Source organism: Ochotona princeps, chromosome 22 (assembly GCF_030435755.1).
Source record: "Ochotona princeps isolate mOchPri1 chromosome 22, mOchPri1.hap1, whole genome shotgun sequence".
Classification (NCBI taxonomy): domain Eukaryota; kingdom Metazoa; phylum Chordata; class Mammalia; order Lagomorpha; family Ochotonidae; genus Ochotona; species Ochotona princeps.
This window is the reverse complement of record NC_080853.1, coordinates 12,922,025-12,941,842: the sequence shown is the minus strand read 5'-3', so window position 1 is coordinate 12,941,842 and position 19,818 is coordinate 12,922,025. Positions and strand designations below refer to the sequence as shown.

General features: G+C 48.9%; 1 protein-coding gene across 3 annotated transcripts in view; it reads right to left on the bottom strand.

Annotated features, from left to right (window-relative positions):
• Positions 1 to 262: 262 nt before the first annotated feature.
• Positions 263 to 19,818, bottom strand: part of CHD6 (chromodomain helicase DNA binding protein 6) — a 156,217-nt gene continuing 136,661 nt past the window's right edge. For 2 of the 3 annotated variants that reach the window (XM_058679753.1, XM_058679752.1), the window contains exons 31-37: positions 17,538 to 19,109; positions 13,636 to 13,787; positions 11,179 to 11,385; positions 9,688 to 10,140; positions 8,936 to 9,127; positions 7,871 to 7,990; positions 263 to 1,179 (exon numbers count right to left, since the gene is read on the bottom strand). In XM_058679753.1, the coding sequence (XP_058535736.1) occupies positions 283 to 1,179; positions 7,871 to 7,990; positions 8,936 to 9,127; positions 9,688 to 10,140; positions 11,179 to 11,385; positions 13,636 to 13,787; positions 17,538 to 19,109 (3,593 nt within the window). In that variant the 3' untranslated portion in view covers positions 263 to 282. The remainder of the gene's footprint in view (positions 1,180 to 7,870; positions 7,991 to 8,935; positions 9,128 to 9,687; positions 10,141 to 11,178; positions 11,386 to 13,635; positions 13,788 to 17,537; positions 19,110 to 19,818) is intronic. The other variant, XM_058679755.1, reaches the window with a different exon arrangement.

Sequence of the window (19,818 nt, the reverse complement as noted above, 5' to 3'; positions counted from 1 at the left end):
GCGCGTCCCCAGGTACTGTAGTAACTTAGTAACTACGACTGCTGGAATGAACAACTGGATAACAGAATGAAAATTCTGTGCCTCCTAGACTAAGACAGCTAACAAAGTGGCAAGACCCTGGAACTATTAACATCTGTTATCATAGTCCTCTGACGGGAAGTTAGGTAGGCAATATTACTTATGGAAACACAGGTTCTTAATGACCGTGAAGTGAGGGAAGTAACAAACCTTTATGGGATAAGAAACTTACAAGTCACAATAATTTCTGAAATGAAAAAAGTTCTAATTCGTGTCGTCGTTGGAATCTCTGAGCCCCCCTCCCCCAGCCTGTGTCACGTGTTCCCTCTCTGGGGGCAGAGGGGCACTGGATTCGGGGCAGTTCTGGTCACTGCCTGGCTCCCTCTCAGCCCCGGCAGCAGGGTCTGGGGTGGGGTTTATGTTGTCCGCCTTTGTTTTCTTCTTCTTCCGCTTCTGGCTCTCCAGACCCCCTGCTTCTGTGTGTCTGGCTTGCTGCATGGCTGGCAGAGCCATGCCCATGCCAGGGGACAGGAACATGGATGGGTAAATGAGTCCAGGAGAGACTCCCGGGATGAGAAATGGGTTAAAAGCCACAGGACTACTGGTAGTTATTGCGGGTTCTGACTGGTCAGAAAATGGACTAGGAGCAGGCTTGTCTTCAGCTAAGGTGTCTGTTTTCATGTCGTGGCTGCTTGGCTTGTCCTCCACAGTCTTTTCTGGAACTGCCGTACCACTGTTCGTTGTGCTTGACAGAGATGCTGGGGCAGGAGACGCACAGGGGGTTGCCATGGGTGCATTGAGGAGTCCCCCCACACCGAACATCTGGGGCACTGTGGCCATGCCCGGCAGCATCATGGGCAGCATGCTCAGGGTGCTTTTGACTTCTTCGCCTGTGGGCATGGTGGCAAAGCCAGCTGGGAACCCCACGAGCCCAGTGAGGGGGATGCCTGGCATGTTTCGTACATTCTGCAGGCCCACCAGGTCCATCCCTGCAATCAGCCCGTTCATGAACAATGGCCCCATTCCAGAGGCAGAGTCCGCTACGATGGCTGGAGCCTTCAGGAGCTCGCCGCGGGGTCGCCTCCCCCTCCGGCGGGGGCCCACATCCCGAAGAACAGGCTCAGCCAGGGTGTGATTGAACTTGTTTTCTGGGAGAAACCCCTGAAAAAGGACAAAGAAACACAAGATGCTGAGGGTCACCGGATGGCAAGTGGTCAGCTGGGGAGGACAGGGGTCTGCACTGAGCTGGCCTATCCCAAGTGCTGGCCCAGCTTTGCACTTCGCTGACCTAACTTGACCTGAAGGGTTCTCTCACAGGCTGAGAGCTTCTGTCTGTGAGGACAGCCTGGGTGCCCACTGCTGCCACGCAGTGCTTCCACACACTCACTGGCTAGCAGGTGTCCATGCTGGGAGAGGCTGGCAGAGAGCTGGGAGCTGTGGACTGACACATCCAACACCCTAGGTCGAGGTGTGACTTTTACAGCTGTGATCTCCCCCAAAACCCAACAACTGGTCTCCTTGTGATGTGCCAAGGTTTTTCGCTAAAGCAGCAGAGCAGAGCCCATAAGCTGGGGCTTCGCGGCTGGGCAGAGCTCAGTTTAAATCCTGGCGGTGCAAGCCCAGCCATGAGAGAATGACATGGATGGCTGTCGTGCAAACTCACTGTCAGAGCAGCGCTTTCACACATGACTGCTCCCACAGGAAGAGCATCTGTCCAGCTCCCCTTAGCACGCAAAGAGGGGGAGGTACCTGTTTCTTGCAGCAATGGAGGAATCGCTGAACATGCTAGGGACATGCCATCCACGTAAATGAGGTTCTGGTTTCCCTTATGGAAGACCATCAGTTGTTCCTGCTTGGAAGTTTACTTTCCAACTTCCTGAGTTAGCAAGGAGCTCCACAGGCAGGCACTTTTGCTTGCACGAGCCTCAAGGGGCTGCGACCGAGCCCGGGTCTTCCTCTGTGCCTGCCTCCAGGGACATCTGGCATTATACCTTTTGGGTTCTTCCCTGTGGTGTTCCAGGAGGGTTAAGCCACTCAGCATCATGGAGGAGAGCAGGTTGTTTACTGGTAGCAATGAGCGGGAGGCAGTGAGGACAGCGTAGGCTGCGGCTGCATCTCCTTCTCTAAGGATGAGCTCCAGGAGCTCTGTGGGGCCGTGAGGACTGGGCGGAGAACATTCACCCTGCAGTGCATACAGTCTGGCTGCTGGGGGGCCGTGGAACAGTTGCAATTACAAAGTAGCTTGATTAGTTCCAAAGGCAACACCTATCATCCTATACAAAGAAATAAATGCTTTCTCCACAGAAAGAGAGCAGCTCCTTTCAGGGTACCTGTAAGTCCTTGCCTCTGGTTCACTTTGCACCCTCTTCCCTCTCCACTGTCCCCCCTTCTCCATGGCTATCAGTTTATCAAGTCATACATGTCTGGAGCGTTAAAAAAGCTGAGCTGAGTTACATTCCAGCTGTCAGCAGTCTAAGTTCTTTCTTTCTTTCTTTTTTTTTTTTAAAGCAGAAAAGAATAAAGACCAAGTGCTCCCTGCCTGCGCCTCAGAAGTCAGCTAGCCTTCCCAGCCTGGCTGAAGGGAAGGTATCGCCTTCTTCGGGTTGACGTTACAAAGTCAGTGTTAACTTGCCACCGTCCTTGATGGGCTTAGCAACACAGCTCACCTTCAAGGCTTGCACGGGGGCCTGCAGAGCAGTGCAAGTGGAAGGCTGCTTGGCTGCCAGGACTGGAGGAGCCCAACGTCTAACGGCAGTGCCTGCTGCCTTTCCAGGGTTCTCCTCTGAACCGATGCTTTCTCTCCCTGCCAGAGTCCAGCAAGAGGGCAGTGGAAATGTGACAAGATGCAGTGAGGACCCAAACCTCTGCGAACCACAGGCTGTGCCTGGCTGCACTCCTCAGCAGAGGCAGACCTACCAAGGGCCAGACAGCCCTGATCGCTGCTGAAGTACCAGAGGATGTGAATAAGGAAGTCAGGGAAGTCGAGGACACCCGACAGCCGAGACTGGCACCCTGGACCAGGTCTGACAGCAGTTAAGCAAGCAGTTAGCTTCTTCCCAGGGGCTTCCTTCTGAACTGTAATTCTCCGTAGCTCTGTCATTTCTTTCAACTGCCTCTTTCTTGCATGACTATTAAAATAAGTGAGGTACTTGTGAAACTCAACAGACTTTTGTGGAAGAGGCAGTTGGTGATTGGTGACCTTGGGTTCGGGTTCTCAGGGAGTTGCGAGGATGCTCAGTGGTGAGGGAGACTGGCTAGGAGCAGCAGTCATGAGGCCATGGTGGCAGAGTAAGAGCAGCAGGGGAAAGGCCAGCCACTGTTCAAGAAGCATTCACCCCACGTCAGGCACACAAGAAGGGCTCTGTCGGCACCATCTCTACTGCACACCACATCAGTCCTAGAAGTGGGCACCATCACCCACTTTATGGAGAATTCGCACACCCACAGTCACGTGAAAATACACCTATCTGAATGTGCCCAAGTTTCCAAACCCAGTTATTTCTGAAGGTTCTTCAATTTCCAAGAACAAAACAACAACAACAAAAAAGCACAGCTCTGTGAGGACAAAAAAACTTTATAATGGCAACTTTATCCAGAGAAAATTCTTCCTAAAAACCTTGCTTTAGTATATCCAAGGGCTGGATTCAGCCTCTGCAATGGTCACAAAGGGGGCAGGGATTTACCTAAGGACACGGCTGGTCAGAGGCAGAGAAGGGTAGACTCCAGACCCCTTTGCATGCATCCCAAGGCTTTTCCCACGTACTAAAACTCCATATCCCTCCATTTCCGGCGTGACCAGACACCTGTGATGTATAGACAGCTCTGTCCTGGAGTGTGCCAGGGCAGCTGCCTGCTCTGGCTCTGGGGACAGTCTCAGGGCAGGAATTTCTGGCTGGTGAGCTTCAACAGACACACACAGAATCTGCTGGATCAGGTCCAGGTACAAGGACAATCTTTCACCAGTCTGTCTTGAGCTCTGCCTGCACCAGGCAGTGTCGGGTATAGGTGGCACTGCTCATCGGTCCAAAATGGGCCAGGGAAAGATGCCAGGTGATGTCTTCTTTATTTATACCCATGAACATTCCCTCAGAATTTTCTCCCCTCTCTAATGGAAGATGGTGTGCTGAATTGAACGTCTTTTTGTTGCGTTGATAAGCAATGCCTCCATCTTTTAAAAATTACTTATTTGCTATAGGGACAAAGATATAAGTAGAGAAAGAGAACTCCCATCCACTGGTTTACTCTCCAAATGCCTGCAGTGACCAGGGGGCTGGCCAGGCTGAGAGCAGAAGCCAGAAACTCAATCCAGGTCTACCAAGTGGAGGATAGGGGGCCAACCACCTCCCAGTGTCTGCATCAGCAGGAAGCTGGAGCCAGGAGTGGAGTCGGGTATTCAGTGCTGCAGTCTTAACCACTATGCAGAACACCCAACCCAGCTCCACTGTATCTGCATACAATCTGCTATTAATCAGAGCTTTTACGACATTTCCTGGAATTCCTCACTAGGCTCTCTGGGACTAGACAACTCAGGACCAGCTTATACCCCGTAGGACCTGTGGCCTCCCTGCCCTTGCTGAGATCCATGGATGTGGACAATGCTGGGCCCTTTTGGAAAAGAGAGCTGGCTATGCAGGAACAGGCTGATCTGCTGTCACATATGGACAGCAGCAGCAGCAAAGTCCTTGGGGGGAAAGAGCAGCTTTTCACTTTTTGTGAAGCAAGAGGAGGGCTGGCAGAGGACGCCCAGCGTCCACCACTTCCTGTGGTGAGATGCTCCCACCACCCAGCTGCTGCCCACCCCACGCAGGTGCCCCTCCTAGCAGCTTGGCGACCACACACAGCGGCCAAATTAGGCTTTGGCAGTTTTCCCTCCTGGTAATTATACCCTAGGAGCAAACTGGTTTCCTCTTGCAGGGGAGGCCTGGGGAGAGGACACAGAACAAGGAAAGCGCAGTCTCCTGTGCTCCAGCAACACACTGGTGGCATCTCTGCTTCTCCAGCGAGTCGGCCTCACTGGCACATGGGGGCAGACATTCCAACTCTGGAATCCTGGGTGGACAGAGTTTCCTATTCCTCCCAGGAAGCCTGGCAGGTTCATCCAACAAATGTTCTGGAGTGACATGAGACCTCACAATCAAATGCAATATATTTCCTCTTACTTACAAACCCTACAGCCAGGACAAAACACAACAGAAAGTTGACATCATAAAACAGTCTCAGGGCACTGGCGCAGTGCTGGAGCTGGCCAAACCTCTACCTGTGGCATTGGCATCCAATATGGGCACTGGTTTGTGTCCTGGCTGCTCTACTTGCACTTTAGCTCCCTGCTTATGATGTGGGAAGGCAGCCAAGGTTGGCCCAAGCTCTTGGGCCCTTGCATTCATGTGGGAGACACAAAAGAAGCTCTTGGCTCCTGGCTTCAGATTGGTTCAGATATGGTCATTGCAGCCATTTGGGAAATGAACCCACATGAAGATCTCTCTACCCCTCCGTCTCTCTGTAAATCTGTCTTCTGAATTAAAAAAAAAAAAATATATATATATACAAGAATATATATATATTAAGAAACACATATATTTTTTAAAGCAGTCTCAGGACAACTAGTAACATCTGAACGCAGACTAGACATTAGATACCATCAATAGTTACTTGTAATAATAGATATAATTACATGAAAAAAGGCACTTAAGGGACACATGTAGAAGTATTTAGGAATAATGTGTCATGTTTTCAACTTCGATCAAATGGCTCAGAAAAATAAAAACCAATTTCTATGTAGAACAGACACATAGTTGGCTCACAGGTACACAGTTAGTGAGCAACACTCCCTGCCCCAAGGCACTGCACTGCTGAATCCCATGGCCTTAGGCGCAGGGTGTATTGTTCTAAGTCTCAGGGATCTGGCCCAGCCATACCACAGACACCAAGCAGAAGGGCTGTGTGGACTAGAGAAAGATGGAGCTTGCCATGGGATTTTTATTTATTTCCAGAAGACATTAATAGGTTCCTGGTACAGGAATGTCTGTGCCCCTCAGATTTTTACTGAAATCTTGCCCCCGGGGGTGGGGCCTTTAGGGGCTGAGTAGGTGCTTCCTACACGAGGCCAGCACCCTCGCAGGAGTCCCAGAGAGTTTGTTTGCACCCCCTGCCACATGAGCAAGCAGCAAGATGGCTGTCAAGGACAAGCAGGCTCTCAGGCACCTTCATCTTGGACTTCCTGTCTCCAAACTGTGAGTGATACATTTTATGTTGTTTATAAGCCTCCCAGTCTAACAGTCTTCCTGGGAAAGGAGAGAGCAGAACAGCCATCCAGGGCTCATGTCCTAGGGGCGTGGTAGGGACTAGAGGAGAGCAGCCTGCAGTGCTGAGAAGGCCTGAGGACCAGGTGCAGAGAACCGCCTCCAAGACAAGGAGTGTGTTTATCCAACAAAGGAGGGAAATGCATGTCTGGGAAGACGCTGACTTGCAAGAAGAGCTTGGAAATTGGTTTTCTGGCAGAGAGTCAGTGCCTGCAGGGGAAGGAAGAACATCAATTTCCAGGGAACATAAGGAAAATTGTCAGGTATCTATAAGGAAATGAGAAAGCAAGGTGGGAGCTGGAGGTGGAGGTGGGGGTGGGGATGTGGAGATGGGACCAGGTTTGTTTTTGCAGTGTCTCTTAGCAACCAGAATCGGTGGTTATAACAAGGCAACCAGAGGTCTTCCCTTGACAACTTTCCTGAGGCCCTTAATACATTCTAAGACACAAGAAGGTTGAGAAAGAAGAAACGGACGCTGAATTAGTTTATGTAGCATAAGCAAGTCTTCAAAACAGGTAGCAGGAACATTTTCTGAGAATAAAGCAAGAGGCAGGGGAAACAGGGCAGCCTTTTCAATGTGACAAACTTTCAGGAGTGGACCATGTCTTCCTGAGTGACTGGCAGTGGACAGAGCGGAGTAAGAACTATGTTTGGTGGCTGCCAGAAGAGAAAAAAGCCAGGCAACTGCAGTTCCTTAAGACCACTGGATAGCAGCCACTTTCTGTGCCAGGAGGCGATGACTAGGGTTTGTCCACTGGAGCTCAAGAGAAATCACACTGCGGTAGTCCCACTAAGAAGTGAATTTATCCTCAAGCAAAGATGTAGCTATCCAGAGTAGGCACTCAGGAAAACATGAGCTTAGGACACAACTTGGGAGGAGCCAATGTCCCTATCTGGGCAGAAAGCACTTTGAGGTTAAAAGCTTATTTACATATCATCAGTCCAAGTGTTCAAGTTCAAAGGTTACTACTGCCCCCTACAGGCTATGAGTTTCCAAACTTATACTCATCTGTAAACTATAATTAACTAGGATTCGTTACACGGCAAGCATTCTGCAGATGGCTTTGAAGTTCCTTCCAGTCTCATGATTCTATAATAAGAATATGGCAGTGCTAGGAGTCAGCTGTTTTTCATTGCTACGGAAGAGGGACTAAGGAGAAATAAAAGGTAGCCAGAAAAGCTCAGATTAGAAGATAAAAATTTCCAACAGTGAAGTTTGCTAATAAACACTGGAAACAGACTGCTCTTGAGGGTTAGTGTTTCTGTTTTCTTGTAGCTGTGCACAGGAAAAAAAAAGTTTGAGTTTTGGGAGTGGCTTAACAGTTCTGGAGATTTGAAGGCTGAAAACAAATGACCACACAAAGTCATTCTGTGGCTCAAAAATGTTCAAGTACCACTTATCACTATTTATCAACTTCCTGTACCGGCTTCTTTTCCTCTTGAAAAATGTCACCCATCCCCCCACTTCCCAGCTGGGGCTTTCTTTCAAGTGTGTACGCATGGCTGGGCTGGCACCATCCCTTGGGCCCCACACTCATCTCTCTCTTCCTTACCCTCAGTCCTGGTTCCGTGGGGACAGCAGGAACCCTTTCTTCCCTGCTCAGAGAGCTGACGTCTACTTTTCCAGGTTCTTTACAGCGAGGCCTCCTTTGCTTTGGTTTGTCTGAAAAGTTCTAGGAGGCAAATGGAGACCGACATCACAAAACATTCTGCCATGGGTTCTGCTGAAGGCAGTGCCAGTTAGCTGATCCTGCTACTCTCTCGCGAACTGCCTTCTGCACAGGACCAGGTCCCTTCCTGGTGTTTGGTTACGCGTTCTCCTTGAAGCACCAGCAAACCTGGAGCAACGCGGAAACAGTGTGTGCGGGATGCTACCCTGGCCCAAAACACTGAGCTGAAGGGCCCTGGTCAATCCCCAGCCTGCTTAGAGTGATTCTCTTGGGTTGTCCCCAAGGCTGCCTGCATAGTGTTTTTCGTTTGCCTTCGGAGGGGGCATCTGTGACCCTGTTCTCCTTGTTTGGGCACTCTACCCGTGTGTCTTAATAGTGAGATGTATCCAGGACAAAGACAGTGGCAGGGTAGACAAAGAAATGAGAACACGGAAACTAAGACATCAGTCACCCAGGAGCCTTTTCCTAACAAATTTTCATCTCAAGAACTTCGCATAAAGGCAGTAAGATGATTCGCCAGAGACGTCCCAACGCAGTAATTGCAAACAGATGCCCTCCCTCATTAGTTAACACTTGATCTTGAAAAGAGGAAGATGTCCATCAAGTGGCAGGGTTAACACACCTTTACCATTTCTCTGTGGGCTCATGACATCAGGTGGTAATTTTTGGGAAGTGGGGGTGAGAGGCAAATTCTGGCCTCTGAAGGTTTTGCACATCTACTTGGTATATCTATTCTGACATGAGCTGTCATTTTTGTTACTGAAGAGTTTAGCCCTAAATCAAACTTGAGCAACAGCAGCAGCATACTTTAAAAATGGTGCTGTCACTCAGCAACAAACTTCTCCCAGACAGCTCCCAGCCTCTGGTTTCCCTCAACATGCTTATTAACCATGGCACCAAGTCTGCTGGAGGTTGCCGGTACACTCAGGTGGCCCCACAAACACTTACTGCCGCCAAACCAGAAGCCTCTAAGGAGTAGTCCGCCTGCTGCCTCAGCCAGTCCAGCAGGCTCTTGCTGGGAATGGCCTTCTCAGCCTGGCTGTTGGTCACTGTGGCTGGCTCAGGTGCCGAGGCAGCAGCTCCCGGCCCTTCGGGATGTGTGGTGCTCTGGGCAGCCGGCCCCGAGTCTTCATGAACTTCCTGGATGAAGAAGAATAAAAAAATCAGTATATGTGGTTAATCATGAAAGGAAAGAAATTGGTTCCTGAAAGGAAACTATAACGCATCTGGGAACCGTTCCGTCTATTTTCACACAAATATCACTCGGGATGTTTGCATCAGATCTTCCTCCTCTCTGTGTATCTGCTTTCCCAATAAAAATAATTAAATCTTAAAAAACAACAAAAAAAAAGAACCACACACTACTGACACGCTGGGTGCTCGCTCCGAGCACTCCTCTCTGCATTGTTCCTAGTCACCTGTGGCCCTTGTGGAACTCTGGAGGATTCTGGTTGTTTCTACCTTGGAAAGGCAAGGCCTGCTGGTTCATTTCTTCAGACTACACGCAAGCTACCCACCAGGAACAGCTCAGTACCTGGCACCTGACTATTTTTAGAAAGCGTGGAGGAAAGGTATAATGAGAGAAAACAAGCAACAGAATGGAGGTATGGATAAAATGCCCAGATACCAAAAAGATGTTGTGCCTGAGAAGAAGTGTTTCTTACTGTACAGGGTTTTATTTAATGGCTCCAAATACCAACCAAGATCCCTGCCTGCAGCATCTGCTCCTTCAGGAAGATGAGGTCCATTCCTCCTTCGGCATGTTTCCGCCTGCCCCTTCGCCTCCTTGAGGCCGCGTCATCTCTTCTGAGGCTTCCATTGACGATCTGTCCAGTCACGGGGTGGATCAGGCCAGCTTGCAGAATTCCAGACAAGTCCATGCCAAGGGCTCCCTGAAGTGAACCAATAGCCCCAATCTTAGGGGTGCTGGCACTTGCCGGGAAGGGAGATGTGGCTCCTGGGGATCCCTCTGACGAGCAGGAGAGGTCTATCGCTGACTCCCCATGCCAGCCATTGAGGACAACGGGGGGGTGCCTGTGGGCGACAGAGAATGGATCCAGGCCCCGGGCCTTGGCATCCCTCTCCACTTCAAACTCGTAGGGACGCCTGTGCTTGTGTTCGTCCTTGGCGAAGACCGGCGCCAAGAAGCTCTCCTGTGAACACAGACATGGCAAGAGAGGTTGAAGGCCCTTCCGTGGCTGAAGGCTGGTGCTTTCTACTGCCTGACGCCCTTAGGCTTTTTAGTATTGCCAATCATCTTCTCAGAAGTTCTACTCTTCTCAAATCTTGATTCCCAGTCACCTGGATGGCTTGTTAAGATGCAGATTCTATTTCTGTGGACCTGAAATAGAGCCTGATAACCTGCGTTTTTTTGAAAACAAGTTTCCAGATGCCACTAACACTGCCAAGTTTATGAACTCCTGGATTTACGAGCCCAGCTGTATATCTCAGAAGTCTGAAAGAAAAATCCCAATAACCAGGCCACACTCCACACCAGTAAATCTCCATCAGTAACTTGCCAAGAACCTCGGTGGACTTCAACAAGCACTCAAGCCAGCCATAACTTATCTCGTCAGCTTATACAGAAATGTCCACTTCTGCCTCGATCTCCTAACTTCTGTCAGCTGCCCACCACAGGTTGACTACAGTGATCCTCCCATGCCTCCTTCCTCACAAGGGGACTTAAAACTGCAAAAAACAGAACTAAAAGATAGGTTTATTTAGGTGCAAAAATAAAACAGATCTATGCAGTTTTCCCATAGCACTGATTTTCCATGAACTTTCTGAAGACCCATCATACGTTTACTGTCACATCATTCCTGCCAATTTTCTCCTTTTGTGCCCACACATGCCTGTTTCCCCACTGGCCTCCCAGTCTTAGGGCTCTTTCCTCCTTACTATCATCTTCATCTGCTTATTGCACCTCATTCCAGATGAACTGCAAACTTGGCTTTTATCATACATTTCTCTGCCCCACAACTTTTAATAGCTTTCCACTGTTTAACGATAGGATCTGAATTTGTCCAAACTTCTTAGTTAACATTAATCCTTGAGCAAAAACAAACAAACGAAACAAAAAAACCCACAACCCTATCCATTCAGTGAATATCTGTTGAATGAATGATGCTGTGGGGCAGTGGAGAGTGCCTATCCTGCTCTGTTTCCTGTCAGCACTATTCTCAGGGCCTCACCTTCTGGATCTGGGATGCCAGTGCCGCCCCACTGCTGAAGCTGTGTTCTGCTGCTTCTGGCTCGGAGAGGCTGTTTCGAGAACCAGCACTGCTGGCTAAGACGGGGCTGGGCAATGTGCTCGAGGGCTCATACTGCTGGCTGGAGGGCCACTTCCCCTTTAACACCACGTGGCAGATATTATCTAGGCGGTTAATTATCACACGATCCTAGGGAAAAAAATAACAGTTGTGAAGGGTCAGTGCCAACTTATCTAAATTCAGTCTCTTCAGAAAATGTTTTCTCACTTGAGCAAGGTGATTGTGTTTTTTTGTCGTTATTTTTCAATTTTTAAAAACTTATTTTTACTGGAAAGTCATTTACAGAGAGGATAGAAGGAAAGATCTTTCTTCCACTGGTTCATTCCCCAAGTGGCTGCAACGGCCACAGCTGAGATGACCCAAAGCCAGGAGCTAGGAGCCTCTTGGTTTCCCATGCAGGGTCCCAAGGCTTTGGGCCGTCCTCGATTGCTTTCCCAAGCCACAAGCAAGGAGTTGGACGGGAAGTGGAGCAGTCGGGATATGAAGCAGTGTCCATATGGGATCCTAGCACATGCAAGGCGAGGACTTTATAGCCAGTAGGCTACTGTACTGGGCCCTTGTTATTTTTATTTATTTGAAAGGCAGAGGGAGACAGAGTAGAGTCACAGTGACAGTCGGTGGAAGATCTCTTGCATCCACTGGTTCATTCCCCAAATGTCTGCAACAGCCAGGGCTGGGCCAGGTAGAAACCAAGAGCTCAGAACTCCAAGTGGGTCTCCCATGTAAGTGGCAGGGACTCAATCATTTGAGCCATCATCCTCTGCCTCCCCAGGACATACACTAGCAGGAAGCTGGATTGGAAGTGGAGTAGGCAGAATCTGGATCAGACACTCCGACATAGGATCTAGGAGACCTAAGGAGTAGCTTAACTCACTGTGCCCCAACACCTGCTTCTTAAAAAGGAAGCCGATTGATTAGTTCTGTCCTCTGTTGTGGTGCCAGGCATCCTCTGCAGGTTCCGATAGACTGCCATATCCTCCATGCGCACCTGATTGTGTTGTCCACGACTCCGTCTGAGCCTCTGAGGAGGCTCGGCTCTGGCATTTTTACTCCATGGCAGACCATGGAACCTGCACTTCTCTCCATGGTTGGGGTTCTGAGACCGGCAGTTCGATTGAGGAGATCCCCAAAGAAACTTCGTCTGAGGTGATCCCAGACCCGATTCTTGTGTGTACTTGCCAGTACAGGGTCCAACACAGTCCATCGTCCCGATCAGCTCGTGGTAACATTTGCTGGGTCATTTCTGTTTCCAGCCCTGCCTTCCACAGGAACCAGTGGGTGTTGCAGTCCAGCCTGATTCTGCCCAGCACACACTCGGCCCTCACATAAACCAGTGGGAGCTGCAGCCTAGTCGGGGCGACTCCCAGTAACCCGCACCAGGCCCACCCCCACCCTGGTTCCCGTGCTTGCCAGTATGTACAGCAGACTTGTCCAGTCTGTCTCACTGTCTCAGTGGATTCTGCAGCGACTTCGTCATGCTTGGAATGGCGAGACTGGTAGCAATTCATAACTGTGGAACTATCAAAACCACTTGAGCAAGACCCTTGGAGCATGCCCCACATTGGGGACCTGGGATGGGTGGGAGGCCGGGTGGGGCTTCTCCCTTTATCTCCCCATTTACCCCACATACAGAAAAAGAGAAGAGTATGGAAATAATAGTCTTACCCACTTTCATGTAGCGCTTGAACCTTTGTGCCCTAATTAACCATGTAAAGATTGTCAAAAATAAATAAAGAAAAAAAAGCTAGTCAGAAAAGAACACATTCAGACATATTTGCATTGTAAACCTGACAAGGGCCAGTGTGATGGGCCAGTTGGCTAATCTTCCCCCTGAAGCACCAGTTCATGTTAAATGAACAAACTGTTCACGAAGTTTTCATACAGGCACCAGTTCGTGTCCAGCCTGCTCTACTTCCCATTCAGCTCCCTGCTTACTGCCTGAGAAAGCAGTGTAGGATGACCCAAAGTTTTGGGATTTGCACCCAAGTGGGAGACCCAGAAGAAGCTCCTGGCTCCTGGCTTTGGATTGGCTCAGTTCTGGCCACTGCAGCCACTTGGGGAGTAAACCAGCAGATGGAAGATCTTTCCCTGCTTTTCCAATAAAAAAATAAAATAAATCTTTAAAAACAAACAAGAAAACCTTCAAACACATTTCACAGTCTGGATGACAAAAATTAAAGCCACAGTGCCATAAATCTGATGAAAATTTACTTTCACCATATAGTCTGATTAGCCAAGTGCAAAACTCTTTCATTTCAAATATTACTGACATGATACCTTTCAAGATACCAAACATTTCTCTTGAGCCTATGTGCTCAAACACTCTACAAGGTTTAGACGAAAGGATTCCTAGGTGAACGCGTCTGGCTCTGGAGGTACCTTTGGCCACTCTGAGAAGGAATAGAGGGTTTTCTCCTGCAGCAGCTGAGCAATGGTGGGGGCGCGAACCTCCTGCACGTCATCCCCCGTGTCTCCTGCAATGCCAGAGGCAGAACTCTTGCTCTCCTCTTCAGAGTATTTTCCTGGATAATCTGGGAAGAGAAGTTAAAAAAAAAAAAAAAAGAAAATTAGACACATGTGAGACAAATGGTCAGAGAGAATGCAAAATCTATTATTTTTTTAAAAGATTAGTCTGTTCTCTGGACAAGTCTGCTGTACATACTGGCAAGCACGGGAACCAGGGTGGGGTGGGCCTGGTGCGGGTTACTGGGAGTCGCCCCGACTAGGCTGCAGCTCCCACTGGTTTATGTGAGGGCCGAGTGTGTGCTGGGCAGAATCAGGCTGGACTGCAACACCCACTGGTTCCTGTGGAAGGCAGGGCTGGAAACAGAAATGACCCAGCAAATGTAACCACGAGCTGATCGGGACGATGGACTGTGTTGGACCCTGTACTGGCAAGTACACACAAGAATCGGGTCTGGGATCACCTCAGACGAAGTTTCTTTGGGGATCCCTCCAACTGAACTGCTGATCTCAGAACCCTAACCATGAAGAGACTGTGTCAGCCAGTGGATTCTGAAGAGATTTTACCGCGCTTGGAGTGGTAAGATTAGCAGCAATTCAGAACTGTTGAACTATCAAAACTGCATGAGCAGGACCCTCCGAACATGCTCCATGTCGGGGACCTGAGATGGGTGAGAGGTTGGGAGGGGCTTTTCCCTTTATCTCTCCCCTTACCCCAGCTATAGAAAAAAAAATATTAATGTGAAAACAATGATCTGATCCACTTTCCTGTGGCCCTTGACCCTCTGTGCCCTAATCAACTATGTAAAGATTAGCAAACTAAAAGAATTAAAAAAATCTCTTTAAAAGAGATTATTAACTACTGTATCTTCTTTTTCCAAGTAAGTCCTTTTAGGTAAGCCATAAAGGGATATTGTGCTTTGTGGTAAGCAATGCGAGACATCTAGAAGATTCTGTGTCTAGAGTGGGCCTGTGCTACAGCAGGGAAGTCCATTGGGCCACCTGCTTTCTACATGGGCGTGCCTGGGGAGTCCCGACCACTCTGTCTTCTGACCCAGCTTCCTGTTAGTGTGCACCCTGAGAAGCAGGAGGTGGTGGCTCCCATCCCGGAGACGTGTAGCGTTGCTCTGGCTCAGCCCTGGCTGCTGGCACTGGTGCAGCGAACCACTGTCTAGAAGCATCTGTGCATCTGTTTCTTACTCTGCTTACCCAAATCAGTGAAATATTTTTAAAAACTGGTTGATCCAAATGCTTAAAAAAAAAGTGTTTGCATTCATACCCTAATATTACAACAACAAAATGACAAGAAATTTTCTCATGTATTCAAGAGAGGAAATTAATGACCACAAAGCGGGGCTTTCTCATTTGCTGTAATGAATTAGTGTAATACTTGGACATGGCTGAAGGGACCAAGTGTGAATGAGAACACAGCAAGTGAGGGGGTTATATGAGTAACAAAACAAGAAAGACCGTGAAACTTAACAAAAGTAAAACAGACCAGGTTCATGAAAGAAAAAAAAAATGGTGCGAAGAAACCTGTAATACTTGAGTTTACTGATGGAGAGACAAAGGCAGCTCACTTGTTCCTGTGTCAACATGAAAGCGATCTTTGAGGATCCACTTACCAGCAAGGATGGGACAATGAACAGCTGGCAGTAAAATGCGCAAGGGAAGGAAAAGCTGTGGACCCAGTTTCTTGGTGAAGCTGTCAAGGAAGGTCTATCCTCTGAAATGTGAAAACTTCACTTCTTATGAGCAGGGCCTCACTAGGCCTGGAGCACCCAAGGATAAGCAAGACAGAGGTGGCCTTCCAGGCAAAACAGTAGCAGTAAACGAACAACTGAAATTGTCAATGATGATAGGTGCTATAAAGGGAAAGATATCAGGTGCACGAGAGGGAGTCATGAGGAAGGCCTACTCCACAGATGCCTCGAGAAGGCGAGGCCGTCCTGAGAAAAAGGTCATTGCAGATGTGGGGGAATCAGAGCACGGCCAGAAGCTGGGGTCAGAGGGCAGAAATCACCTAGATCAGGGCTACCAAATGAACCTTGATTTGTCAAGAGCCATTTGGATATTTCTAACATCATTCATGGGCCATAAAAATGTATCAGTTTAAAAACTAGCCTGCTACAGATCTACTGAATTTCTCGTCTCACCTACTGTTGCCTTCACAGGACCATATGAGATGATACAGCCAGTATCATACAGCCTATGGGCTGTATGCTCCCCATCTGTGATAGTCATGCTGAGTCCTGTAGGTCAACCGAAGATTTAAGAAAAAGCAAAATGTTGTGAAAAAGAAAACCCAGGAGTCAAGGCATCTGACTGCTGGCTCTGACGGGGGTCCCTTTGGGTAACTGTCCCTCTGGGTCTGCACAGTGCTAGCCTGGAAGTCAGGACCAACCCTTGTGGCCCCATCAGTCTCACACATGCTACATGTGGATGACCCAACCCCCACCCACCCCTGGGCTGCAGAAGCACTTGCAAAGGCACTGGAGCAAGGGACACCCCACATCTACACATGTGCCGAACTTACCAAGCTCGGCAGTGCCTCGGCCCTGACCCGGCAAGGGACACCCCACATCTACACATGTGCCGAACATACCAAGTTCAGCAGTGCCTCGGCCCTGACCCGGTAGGGACACCTCACATCTATACGTGCCGAACGTACCAAGCTCGGCAGTGCCTCGGCCCTGACCTGGCAAGGCAGGTGCTGATGCTGTTTTATTCTCCTCTAAACCACAGTTGTTCTCATCCTGAAGTAGTTATTCGACTGTCTTGAGACTTCACACAGACCAATTATTTGGTGATTTTCTCCAAACCCAACATATGATGCCTGTCCTTGGGGTAGGGGGTGAGGAGGATTGGGTGGGGGAGCAGGAGAAAGACTGGCTGTCTGGGTTGCTGGGGGAGGTGAGGATGATGATTCAGCTGTTACCCTCAACCCAACGTCCCAGCATCTATGTCCTTAGTCCAGCTACTGTGTGCTTCTCCGCTGGTACTCAGTCTCTCCTTCCCAAGACAGACACTAATCATACTGGCCAAAACCAAAGGTAGGGAAGGTTTAAAAATAAAAACCTAGACAGCTAAACGACATCTACTATTATTGTTTTATTTGACAGACAAAGATCTCCATCATCTGCTGGTTCACTCCCCCAATGTCTACATAGTGAGGGCAGGACAAGGTGGAAGCCAGTCTGGGTCTCCAAGTATGAGAGGCATCACCTGCTGCCTCCCAGGGCACACGTTAGCTACTTCGGAAGCAGTGGCGGGACTTGAACCCAAGTACTTCAATATGGGACAATGGCATCCCAATCATTCTGCCTGACTCTGCTTTTTATTTATGCTGAATTAGCAAAAAGGACTTAAAACAAATGCGTGAACATAAAATCACAGTTTCTTCATGATGATGTGAATAAATCACACTTTTCTATGTTCACCTTAAATATAAAATTTACTTAATAGCCCTGAAGCTCCTGAAAATCGTGCATTTATTACACTGCAGATTTCTGATCCCAAGCCTGCTCCACTGAACCAATTTGAAGTGCCTCATCTGGGACACAAAATGACAACTTCCCTTGTCTGCTGCATCTATCATATAAAAACACACCAGCCCCTGTTGAAATCCCATTGTTGACGCAGCAAAGGCACTATGGTTGGTTACAGTCGTTTTTCCTTCCCAGGACTGGCCTGGCACTTTGGCTCTGAACACATGGTGGACAGGTCCATTTCAGAAGCTGTACAGCTGTGAGAACAGTGCCTTAGCCCTACGTGAGGACTAGCTTACCCCAAACACCTCAAGCTCCCCTGTATCATACCTTGACTATGGCAGGTTCCATCTCTATCATAATCATCCTTATTTTCAAAATCCAGGTCCTCTGACTTGAGCTCGCTTGCTTCGGGAATGTATGTGGGGAAGCCTTTTTTACCGTCTGAACTTTCCTTCCAACGTTCTTTTAAAAGTCCACGTGTCACCTGAAAGGGCTCCAATGCAGTATCAGTGGGCTCACCCTCTGAAGTAATATTACTGATTTTGATGTTGTAGGGATCCGGGTTATAAACCTCTGGCTTCTCCCCTTCTAATTCTTCACAGTCAAGGCCCCGTGGCCACTGCTCCACGTGTTTGCACTGACACTGACAGGTTGCTGGCGGAAAGGCCCTCTGTGGCCCAGAAGCTTGGCCTCCTGCCTCCAGGCTTCCTTCCTGGGCTTCATCCACGTGGAGGCCTCGATTTTTTTCACGGAGGATATTTGGAGTGGGCTCAGAGAGCTGCAAAACCTGTGGCATTTCCCTTATACCTGCTACCATGTTCAAGTTTTCCTCTTCATTTTCTTCCTCTTCCTCCTCCTCATCACTGTGGTTCTGACCCAGTATTAATTTACTTTCTAAATTTTTGTTTTCTAAGATGTCAATCAGCTGCTGATCTGAGGACAGGCTTCCTTTGGCGTCACAGGCACTAAGGGTGGCCGCATCTACAAGCCCAGTTTCATTTCCGGGATCCGAAGACGGGGAAGCTAAGCATGTGGTGTCCAACTGCCTGATGGTTTCCGGCCTCTGCCCCACCTCGCTGCGGCACGGCTCCCCTTCCTTTGAAAAAGGCATCGGCAGATGTTTTCCATCTTTAATGTTCATCTGGGCTACTCTTGCTTCTAAGCTACCCATCACGGAGGGGCTGGAAGCTAGTTCTGCCTCATGGCGGCCGGGCTGGCAGCTCCCATCTGCGCTCATCGAGATGGCAACAGAATCCTCCTGGGGTTCTATACTGGCGCCTGGGCTTTCCTGAAAAGAGCCTGGCTCGTGGCAGAGCTTCTTCTTACTGTACAAGGACTGGGGCAGCCGACCTTCGCCATGGTTGATGGACATGACATCCTGAACTTTAGAGAGAAAGCTTTCGCAGGTCACATCAGGTAAGTTGCTCCTGGGCAGACTGAGAGGATCATCTCTGCTTTCTATTTTCAGTAGATTCTCGGGTTCATTTTCAAGGGATTCTGAAGTCCTACTCATTTGGGTATAGGTAAAGGATTCATACAGTTTGCTGTTGGTCTGGTAAAGACAACAGAGACCCCCTGGGGCCTGTGCGTCGTTTCTTTTATGCTGGGCATAGTTTCTGTAGGCATCCAAGAAGGACAGCTGGGGGTCATTCATGATGTAATAGTCGGTGCGGTTTAGCCCGTGCCTGGCAGTGCCGATGAGCAGGTCACGATCGTGCTTCCCGCACTCCCACCAGACGGGGAGGTAGAGACTGGGCCTGCACAGCTGGAGGCGCTCATGCAGCTCAGGACACTTGAGCACTTGCTCTCGGATCTTTCGTAACAGCTCGATGCGGTACAGGGTCCGTGCAGCCCGTTCCTCAGTGATGGGCTCTACGTAGATGGTGGCATCTGGGGAACCTGGAGAAACAGGGAGACAGATCCCATCACCGACGGTGGCCTCTGGATAGGTCTCATTCATTTGAGCCCTGCATCCTACACTTCAGCATCCTGGCTCTTCAGCATGGCAGTTTTAGGTGTGGGGGGCCCCTGCTAACGGACAGTAAAAGGGGATGGAGGCTTTTATGCAACAAGGATAGATCCAGTGTGGATGAAAGAAGAGCATAAAAACATCAATTCCAGAACTAACACCAGTTCCCATGTAATGAGTATACACTATGTATCTTTCACGTTAGGTACATCTTACATGTAATTTTGTTCTTGTAAGAACTTTATCATAATCTTCCCTGATTTAGAAAAAGGAAACAGGCTCAGAGGAGTTCCCTGGTTTTGAATCCAGGTCTTGCTGGTCTAGAACTTTCCAATAGACCCAACTTCCAGATCTGATTGAAAAACACTCCCACCGTGCATGTTGCCACTGTGTTTGAACCCATGTCAGGCAAGCTCAATGTTTTAGCTCTCCTAAAATATAGTCATATGGCTCAAACAAGTTCATCCACAAATATGTGGCTGAAGGGGGCCTGAAGGAAGCTTGCCAATTCCAACCTGGAAGACATTTCACAAGGCTCTCTAGTGGGTCAAGGGGTTTTTAAATGACAGGTACTTGGTTACTAGTGACAAGCAAATGTGAGAAGGAAAAAAAAACTCTGAAGTTATTAACATTTAATTT